Source organism: Mytilus edulis, chromosome 7, assembly GCF_963676685.1.
Source record: "Mytilus edulis chromosome 7, xbMytEdul2.2, whole genome shotgun sequence".
NCBI classification, from domain to species: domain Eukaryota; kingdom Metazoa; phylum Mollusca; class Bivalvia; order Mytilida; family Mytilidae; genus Mytilus; species Mytilus edulis.
The window spans coordinates 77,169,373-77,180,117 of NC_092350.1; the positions used below are offsets into that span (position 1 = coordinate 77,169,373).

At 36.5% G+C, this 10,745-nt stretch overlaps 1 protein-coding gene across 1 annotated transcript; it reads left to right on the top strand.

Moving 5' to 3' along the window:
* Nucleotides 1-1,371: 1,371 nt before the first annotated feature.
* Nucleotides 1,372-10,527, top strand: LOC139483437 (uncharacterized). Its single transcript, XM_071267459.1, has 4 exons — nucleotides 1,372-2,123; nucleotides 7,728-8,053; nucleotides 8,485-9,531; nucleotides 9,569-10,527. Exons 1-4 carry the CDS (start codon nucleotides 1,372-1,374, stop codon nucleotides 10,525-10,527), a joined length of 3,084 nt encoding a protein of 1,027 aa, XP_071123560.1.
* Nucleotides 10,528-10,745: the final 218 nt, after the last annotated feature.

Genomic DNA, 10,745 nt, shown 5'->3' on the forward strand with positions numbered 1-10,745 from the left:
ACAAGAAGAAGAGCGACATATGACAAACAAAATTCTACAAAACACTACTTAGGAATCTAAAGATCAACACGAATCTTACTGAAATCCAGGAGTTATCTCAAGTGCCCCGGAAGGTTTAGAAGATTCTCTTCTAATTGTGACACCTGAGTGTCGAACGTGGAAATTTAGATTCGATGACATGTACGTAACTATGAGGAAGAACTGGCGACTGAAATAAACACAATATAAGTGTTTATATCACCATATCAAGAATAATGTTACCTTTACAATATGTCATGACCCAACTCACTAGCAACATCCTTTCGCAAACTACAAATGTATATTGCCAATTATCCAGACTGCTAGTAGAGCACTGGATTTTAATATTTATTAAAACAATATACATTAATACAACTCATAAGCATAACAATTATTAATAAGAAAATTAATTTGAAAGAGAAAGAAATGGCAAAATCGTTATCATCGACAATCCTGCTGGTCAGGATAAACCAACTAAAACGAGTGAACTCGTGGAAAAAAGTTGGAAACCTGTGTCTAAACCTTATACATGCTTTGATAGTATTAAATAAACAGCTGCGCCATGAGCGCATGATACGCCCGAAGTTTAATGCAATAATCATAAATAGTTTCTGAGAAAGTTTTAAGCAATAACCATATATTGTTTTTGAGATACGGCAGGACATGTGAACCCCCCCCCCCTTTTTTTTTTACAAAAAAAACTAAATATCACTAAAATAAAATTTTGAATCAAAACCAAAAAGTATACAGATCTTTAGATTAATATAAAAAAGAAGTGTGTAAAGTTTTGCATAGCAAATCAATTTGGAATAGCAGCTCATATCTATATATAAATTTTCATAAAAATCCTAGCACAAAAAGAATATTTCTAACAAATACTAAGTTTAATTCATCAAATTTGACACTGGAAATCTATTTGTAATAGCATATTGTATCTATCTCTAAATATATCGTATCTTACATTAATTTGTAGGATCCTTTACTATAGATAATTTAGCTGATCTGTAACAATAACATCTTCATGCCTTATATATCATGTACTGTAGTACGCCGCTAGATTAAAACTGACGTGGAAAGGTAACACATGGCCAGCGAAAGCTCTTTTTTTGAGAGCCCAGGTGGTCGTGTGGTCTAGCGGGACGGCTGCAGTGCAGGCGATTTGGTGTCAAGATATCACAGTAGCATGGGTTCGAATCCCGGCGAGGGAAGAACCAAAAATTTGTCCATGACGACAACAGCGCTACCTACATTCAAGAGGCGGAACGTCAACTCTCTGATGAGAGATTCTATAAGAAATTAGACTCTGACCCCACCCCTCAATTTAACAAAGAGATCACCACAAACCTGAAAAACATGTGTGAACAGGGACATATTGATGAAACCACATTTAAATATCTAAAACCGGAAAAATCAAAGCCGGGGCGTTTCTATCTTCTGCCCAAAATACATAAAGTCAATAATCCAGGTAGACCAATTGTTTCCGCCAATGACCACCCTACAGAGAAAATATCAGAATTTATTGACTTTCATCTCCGACCACACGTAGAAAATTTACCATCATATATACAAGACACAACACATTATCTTAAAAAAATGGAATCTTTGAACCCTCTCCCACCTGAAACGATCCTTGTCTCGCTTGATGTTACCTCCCTCTATACTAATATCCCCCATGATGATGGTATTGAAGCCTGTAGGGAAGTCTGGAACTCTCGTAACACCTTACATCCACCAACTGAATGTCTCATCCAGCTTCTAACTTTGGTTTTAAAATGCAATAACTTTACATTCAATGGTGAACACTTTCTCCAAGTTAATGGAACAGCAATGGGAACAAAGATGGCCCCGTCTTATGCCAATATTTTTATGGGGAAATTAGAACAGAGAATTCTCAATTCTTTTCTTTATCAACCCCTCTCTTGGTTCCGATTTATTGACGATATTGACATGAAGTGGGATAATACTGAACAAGAACTAGATTTGTTTATTCAACATGCCAACAATGCCCATCCCTCAAAAAAATTCACATATGAAATCTCTGACTCTAAGATCACATTTCTTGACACTACAACGCAAGTGAGGGATGGAAACATATTTACAGATCTGTATTGCAAGCCCACAGACAAACATCAATATCTGTCTCCTTCAAGTTGTCACCCTAAACATTGCACCAAGAGCATTCCCTACAGCCAGGCCATACGAATAAAAAGGATCTGCTCCACCAACGATGTTGCCAAAAAACGACTACAAGAACTTCGCGGTCACCTAAAACATCGAGGCTACAAAAGGAAAGACATTGATAAAGGTTTTTCTCGTGCTAGCAACATCAGCCGAGATGAACTTTTACAATATAAAGTCAAAAAGGTCAACAGGAGGGTGCCTTTTGTGTTGACTTACAATCCAAAATTTGACAACTTGTCTCACCTTATCCGCGAAAGTTGGAAAGATATCGAAAAACATCCTAAACTATCCAAGATCTTTCCCGAGCCACCTGTACTGGCTTTCCGCAGGCCCAAAAGCCTTAAAGACTTGCTGGTGAGAGCTGAGTTATCCTCTCAAGCAGGCTCTTCGTCAGTGGGCTCTTGTAAGGGTTGTGGAAACAAACGATGTCTGACTTGCAAACAAATACTGGATACCCAGACTTTTAACAGTCACTCCACTGGTACAGAATACACCATATTTTGCAATGTTAATTGCAAGACTACAAATGTTGTGTATCTCCTACAGTGTAAATGTGGTAAACAGTATGTAGGCGAGTCAGAACAGCCGTTTCACAAACGAATGAACGGTCATCGTAGCGACTACCAATGCAAGCCAGACCTCCCTCTTAGTCGACATTTGAGATCCCCTGACCACACTAAGGCAGATCTCAATCGACTGACCATTACTATCATTGACCACAACTCTGCTTGGTCAAGGGAGGATAGACTTACTCGGGAAAGATTTTGGATTAGAAAATTAACAACTTTGGCACCAAATGGGATAAATGAAAAGATGTAGTTCGACACCATGCAGTGCTTCACATCTGGGTTATATTACTTATTATTACAGTCTCCGTTTCTATTTCTTTACCTTACTCATCTCTAAAATAAATCTGTTGAATATAACAATTAAATTGCTTAATTTTTTGAGGGATGTATAAGTACCAAGCCACGTCCAACTATTTTACTTTAGTCAAAATTTGTTATTATATTTTAACGGCCGTTTGTTTTAAACATCGCAGACTCTAATGTAACTACACTACAGATGTCAAATCTGAAATATTTAGAAATTTAGACCGTTCAGTGCTGTTTATTTGGAATTCTTATTGACGCAATCTTTCTTGTAACATCATAATATCGACACCGTTAAAGCTTTAGAATTGTACTAGTTCACATCGCACATTATTATTTTTATTTAAAGCATAAATGTGAACTCTCTGATGTAATTAGTCATATAACCTATGTCATATTCAACAAATTTTTAGAATGGTGCAAGCGTCTTAACTGATGTTCGGTTTGCCTTTTTTATTGTATAAATTTCAAGATTTAGTAAAAGTTTAATCTAAGAAGACTTAAAGATGATTCATTTAACATCAGAATCTGACTGACGAAGGATATCTGTTATCCGAAATATTTATAAATAATTACATTTATAGTTCCTTTTTATATCATTGGTGTTGTTATGTACACTTTTTAGGCGTTTATATAATTTATTTTATTGTGTACATGTATCGTTACTTATAACGATCCAGCTCCCACGTGGGAAAAATCGTTGACTATTATTCAGACGTTTGATATATATATATATATGCAGTGCAGGCGATTTGGTGTCACGATATCACAGTAGCATGGGTTCGAATCCCGGCGAGGGAAGAACCAAAAATTTGCGAAAGCAAATTTACAGATCTAACATTGTTGAGTTGATGTTTAGACGAGTTGTATATACATTATGTACACAGCCATGTATCACCATCATTGATGGCGATCCGATGGAAACATCTGTTGTAGGGTTGTCACTGACTCAGACGTACTTATGAATATAATTATTTTCTGTGACTGTATCTTACATTAATTTGTAAGATCCTTTACTATAGATAATTTAGCTGATCTGTAACAATAACATCTTCATGCCTTATATATCATGTACTGCAGTACGCCGCTAGATTAAAACTGACGTGGAAAGGTAACACATGCCCACCGAAAGCTCTTTTTTTGAGAGCCCAGGTGGTCGTGTGGTCTAGCGGGACGGCTGCAGTGCAGGCGATTTGGTGTCACGATATCACAGTAGCATGGGTTCGAATCCCGGCGAGGGAAGAACCAAAAATTTGCGAAAGCAAATTTACAGATCTAACATTGTTGGGTTGATGTTTAGACGAGTTGTATATACATTATGTACACAGCCATGTATCACCATCATTGATGGCGATCCGATGGAAACATCTGTTGTAGGGTTGTCACTGACTCAGACGTACTTATGAATATAATTATTTTCTGTGACTGTATCTTACATTAATTTGTAAGATCCTTTACTATAGATAATTTAGCTGATCTGTAACAATAACATCTTCATGCCTTATATATCATGTACTGCAGTACGCCGCTAGATTAAAACTGACGTGGAAAGGTAACACATGCCCACCGAAAGCTCTTTTTTTGAGAGCCCAGGTGGTCGTGTGGTCTAGCGGGACGGCTGCAGTGCAGGCGATTTGGTGTCACGATATCACAGTAGCATGGGTTCGAATCCCGGCGAGGGAAGAACCAAAAATTTGCGAAAGCAAATTTACAGATCTAACATTGTTGGGTTGATGTTTAGACGAGTTGTATATATATATATATATATATATATATATGCATTTTGATTACAATCTCAGCATGTTTTGATTTTTTTTTTACAAAAACTATGTGTTAACTGTAACGGATTATTCCCCTTTTTTAGCTCACCTGTGCTTTTCCCATCGTCGTCCGTCGTCGTTGTTAACTTTTACATAAATCTTCTCCTCTGAAACTACTTGGCCAAATTAATCCAAACTTGGCCACAATCATCATTGGGGTATCTTGGTTATCATTTACTAAAATCTCCTCTGAAACTGCTGAGCCAAATTAATCCAAACTTGGCCACAATAATCTTTGGGGTATCTAGTTTAAAAAATGTGTCCGGTTACCCGGCCATCAAAACAAGATGGCCGCCACGGCTAAAAATAGAACATAGGGGTAAAATGCAGTTTTTGGCATATAACTGAAAAACCAAAGCATTTGAGCAAATCTGACACGGGGGTAAAATTGTTTATCAGGTCAAGATCTATCTGCCCTAAAATTTTCAGATGAATCGGACAACCCGTTGTTGGGTTGCTGCCCCTGAATCGGTAATTTTAAGGAAATTTTGCTGTTTTTGGTTATTATCTTGAATTTTATTATAGATAGAGATAAACTGTAAACAGCAATAGTGTTCAGCAAAGTAAAGATTTACAAATAAGTCAACGTGACCGAAATGGTCAGTTGACCACTTTAGGAGTTATTGCCCTTTATAGTAAATTTTTAACCATTTTTCGTAAATCTTAGTTATCTTTTACAAAAATCTTCTCCTCTGAAACTACTCTGCCAAATTAATCCAAACTTGGCCACAATCATCTTTGGGGTATATAGTATAAAAATGTGTCCGATTACCTGGCCATCAAACCAAGATGGCCGTTATGGCTAAAAATAGAACATATGGGTAAAATGCAGTTTTTGGCTTATAACTCAAAAACCAAAGCATTAAGAGGAAATCTGACAAGGGATAAAATTGTTTATCAGGTCAAGATCTATCTGCCCAGAAATTTTCAGATGAATCGGACAACCCGTTGTTGGGTTGCTGCCCCTGAATTGGTAATTTTAAGGAAATTTTGCTGTTTTTGGTTATTATCTTGAATATTATTATAGATAGAGATAAACTTTAAACAGCAATAGTGTTCAGCAAAGTAAGATTTACAAATAAGTCAATGTAACCGAAATGGTCAATTGACCCCCTAAGGAGTTATTGTCCTTTATAGTCAATTTTTAACAATTTTCATAAAATTTGTAAATTTTTATTAACATTTTCCACTGAAACTACTGGGCCAAGTTCATTATAGATAGAGATAATTGTAAGCAGCAAGACTGTTTAGTAAAGTAAGATGTAGAAACACATCACCATCACCAAAACACAATTTTGTCATGAATCCATCTGCTTTCTTTGTTTAATATTCACATAGACCAAGGTGAGTGAGACAGGCTCTTTAGAGCCTCTAGTTACTTATCACTAAGTATCATAAGCTTTAACAATAACAAAATAGAAATTAGATTAAAAAAAAAGATTACAGTGTGTTAAAACAAAGGAAAATAGATATTTTTGTTCACAAATTATGATGTTGTAATTTGCATACAGATTAATTAACTAAATACAATGAAAACATGCAATAAGGTTTTTTTGCCAGATACAGAGCTCATGTATCAAGGAAACAGATTTTTTTTACATTATGTTTGTTATGATAAATGAACTATTTCATACTATTTGGTATATGCACTGCTTCCAATTGGCTTCGCAAGGACAGAGGGTACACTCCCAATTAGCTTCACTAAGAGGTACATGCTTCCAATTGGCTTCGCTCAGACAACCGAAAATAAATCTTCAAGTGTTGAATTGGTACGGGACTGCAAGTCTCTACTATTTCCAATGTAAGAAATGATACATAATTGCAAGTAAAATGTCGTCCAAATTTATAAAAAAAAAAACATATCTTATTTAACATTCTTGATCCAGTTAACTTTCACATCTACTTTTACTCCCTATTTATAATTTCTCCTGATGGTGACATTGTGAAATACAAATTTTCTCTTCAGGCTTTAGTATACCTCTGTAGCTTTAATTCTGATGAAGATGCAATAAGAATCAAACTATGTCTATCTTATCAAATCACTGCAGCAATCCCTATAAATCATTTTATTCTGTGATTTTTCAAAACCCAACCCTTCATTCATGAATCACTTTCACATTATATCGTATTGGACTTTTGGATTGATTGATTGTTGGTTGCTTTACGTCCAGTGTCATATATTGCATGCATGTTCAGGACGAAGTTTTGGATAGAAGATGAAGATGGACAAATAAACAAACGTTATCCTCTTTAGCTGATCATTACAAATTAAACAAAGAAAAATCTTATCTTGCAGGTTCCTTTAACTAATATTTATATATGTTAGATTTCAAAATATCATTTAAAAAATTGAAATGGTTGTCCGAGGGGAGGGGGCTTTTTTGGAATCACATAGAAATGTTGAATAATCTTGTCAATTAACAAACTAAAATATGGCACATCAGATAAAATAAAAAGGTTGGTAATAAAACTACATAAAATTACATAAACGAATAATCATTACAACTGTATGATACTACCTATATACCCTATTAACAAAGGGAGCATTACACACTAAAGATTCAACGAAAGCAAGCCAGAAATCTTATTTGTCCATTTTTAGTTGCTTCAGAGAAAAAACAATATGTTCAGTTTTGTGTTGATTTACAAACTGTAAGCATATTTAATTTGAACTCATATATGCAATTATATCTGTCAAACCGGCCTCTAGTCTTGAGTTCATTCAGGATAAACCTCATGATCATCAGCAGAGGAATATAAGTTCATATTGTGACTTCTGACGATTTCATCAATAGGTTTAAAAAAAACCAATACAGTACATTTACTATCATCATAGAGAGCCTTGTGGTAATCCTAATAGAGAGCCTTGTGGTAATCATTATAGAGAGCCTTGTGGTAATCCTAATAGAGAGCCTTGTGGTAATCCTAATAGAGAGCCTTGTGGTAATCCTAATAGAGAGCCTTGTGGTAATCCTTATAGAGAGCTTTGTGGTAATCCTAATAGAGAGCCTTGTGGTAATCCTAATAGAGAGCCTTGTGGTAATCCTAATAGAGAGCCTTGTGGTAATTCTCATAGAGAGTCTTGTGGTAATCCTAATAGAGAGCCTTGTGGTAATCCTAATAGAGAGCCTTGTGGTATTAATCCTAATAGAGAGCCTTGTGGTAATCCTAATAGAGCCTTGTGGTATTAATCCTAATAGAGAGCCTTGTGGTAATCCTCATAGAGAGCCTTGTGGTAATCCTTATAGAGGGCCTTGTGGTAATCCTTATAGAGAGCCTTGTGGTAATACTAATAGAGAGCCTTGTGGTAATCCTTATAGAGAGTCTTGTGGTAATCCTAATAGAGAGCCTTGTAGTAATCCTTATAGAGAGTCTTGTGGTAATCCTTATAGAGAGCCTTGTGGTATAAATCCTAATAGAGAGCCTTGTGGTATTAATCCTAATAGAGAGCCTTGTGGCAATCCTAATAGAGAGCCTTGTGGCAATCCTCATAGAGAGTCTTGTTGTAATCATAATAGAGAGCCTTGTGGTAATCCTAATAGAGAGCCTTGTGGTTTTAATCCTAATAGAGAGCCTTGTGGTAATCCTAATAGAACCTTGTGGTATTAATCCTAATAGAGAGCCTTGTGGAAATCCTTATAGAGAGCCTTGTGGTATTAATCCTAATAGAGAGCCTTGTGGTAATCCTAATAGAGAGCCTTGTGGTAATCCTTATAGAGGGCCTTGTGGTAATCCTTATAGAGAGCCTTGTGGTATTAATACTAATAGAGAGCCTTGTGGTAATCCTTATAGAGAGCCTTGTGGTAATCCTCATAGAGAGTCTTGTGGTAATCCTAATAGAGAGCCTTGTGGTAATCCTCATAGAGAGCCTTGTGGTATTAATCCTAATAGGGAGCCTTGTGGTTATCCTAATAGAGAGCCTTGTGGTATTAATCCTAATAGAGAGCCTTGTGGTAATCCTCATAGAGAGCCTTGTGATAATCCTCATAGAGAGCCTTGTGGTATTAATCCTAATAGAGAGCCTGGTGGTAATCCTAATAGAGAGCCTTGTGGTATTAATCCTAATAGAGAGCCTTGTGGTAATCCTAATAGAGAGCCTTGTGGTATTAATCCTAATAGAGAGCCTTGTGGTATTAATCCTAATAGAGAGCCTTGTGGTAATCCTTATAGAGAGCCTTGTGGTATTAATCCTAATAGAGAGCCTTGTGGTAATCCTCATAGAGAGCCTTGTGGTAATCCTTATACAGAGTCTTGTGGTAATCCTTATAGAGAGCCTTGTGGTATTAATTCTTATAGAGAGCCTTGTGGTATTAATCCTAATAGAGAGCCTTGTGGTAATCCTTATAGAGAGCCTTGTGGTATTAATCCTAATAGAGAGCCTTGTGGTATTAATCCTAATAGAGAGTCTTGTGGTAATCTTAATAAAGAGCCTTGTGGTAATCCTTATAGAGAGCCTTGTGGTATTAATCCTAATAGAGAGCCTTGTGGTATTAATCCTAATAGAGAGTCTTGTGGTAATCCTAATAGAGAGCCTTGTGGAAATCCTTATAGAGAGCCTTGTGGTATTAATCCTAATAGAGAGCCTTGTGGTATTAATCCTAATAGGGAGCCTTGTGGTAATCCTTATAGAGAGTCTTGTGGTAATCCTAATAGAGAGCCTTGTGGTAATCCTTATAGAGAGTTGTGGTGATACCAATAGAGAGCCTTGTGGTAATCCTCATAGAAAGCCTTGTGGTAATCCTAATAGAGAGCCTTGTGGTAATCCTAATAGAGAGACTTGTGGAAATCCTAATAGAGAGTCTTGTGGTAATCCTAATAGAGAGCCTTATGGTAATCCTAATAGAGAGCCTTGTGGTAATCCTAATAGAGAGCCTTGTGGTAATCCTTATAGAGAGCCTTGTGGTATTAATCCTAATAGAGAGCCTTGTGGTATTAATCCTAATAGAGAGCCTTGTGGTATAAATCCTTATAGAGAGCCTTGTGGTATTAATTCTAATAGAGAGCCTTGTGGCATTAATCCTAATAGAGAGCCTTGTGGTATAAATCCCAATAGAGAGCCTTGTGGTAATCCTAATAGAGAGCCTTGTGGTAATCCTCATAGAGAGCCTTGTGGCAATCCTAATAAAGAGCCTTGTGGTATTCCTAATAGAGAGCCTTGTGGTAATCCTCATAGAGAGCTTTGTGGTAATCCTCATAGAGAGCTTTTTGGTATTAATCCTAATAGAGAGCCTTGTGGTAATCCTCATAGAGTGCCTTGTGGTATTAATCCTAATAGAGAGCCTTGTGGTAATCCTAATAGAGAGCCTTGTGGTAATCCTAATAGAGAGCCTTGTGGTAATCCTAATAGAGAGCCTTGTGGTATTAATCCTAATAGAGAGCCTTGTGGTAATCATAATAGAGAGCCTTGTGGTAATCCTAATACAGAGCCTTGTGGTAATCCTCATAGAGAGCCTTGTGGTCATCCTAATAGAGAGCCTTGTGGTATTAATCCTAATAGAGAGCCTTGTGGTAATCCTAATAGAGAGCCTTGTGGTAATTCTAATAGAGAGCCTTGTGGTATTAATCCTAATAGAGAGCCTTGTGGTAATCCTTATAGAGAGCCTTGTGGTAATCTTAACAGAGAGCCTTGTGATTAGTTATGTTCAGTTGCTTCAGTAAAATCTTGTCAATGAAATGGCATTATCAGATATCAGCTGGTCAATAACTTCAAATGCAGCATATAAGTCTATAACATTACAAGAATAGCACAACAGTTGTTATCAAGTGCTAGCTCAATGTGGTGAACTTTATTGAAAGCTGTGTTCTTTGAATGACAACATGCACGGTAGGCTAACTGTATGTCAAAATTAAGATA

What these genes read in the sequence shown, in the direction of transcription:
- LOC139483437 (XM_071267459.1), top strand. Translation starts at nt 1,372, where the DNA reads ATGTGTGAACAGGGACATATTGATGAAACCACATTTAAATATCTAAAA. An exon ending in GGAAACATATTTACAGATCT is followed by an intron (nt 2,124 to 7,727) that starts GTATTGCAAGCC and finishes CTATCATCATAG; the next exon opens with AGAGCCTTGTGGTAATCCTA. An exon ending in TCCTTATAGAGAGTCTTGTG is followed by an intron (nt 9,532 to 9,568) that starts GTAATCCTAATA and finishes TAATCCTTATAG; the next exon opens with AGAGTTGTGGTGATACCAAT.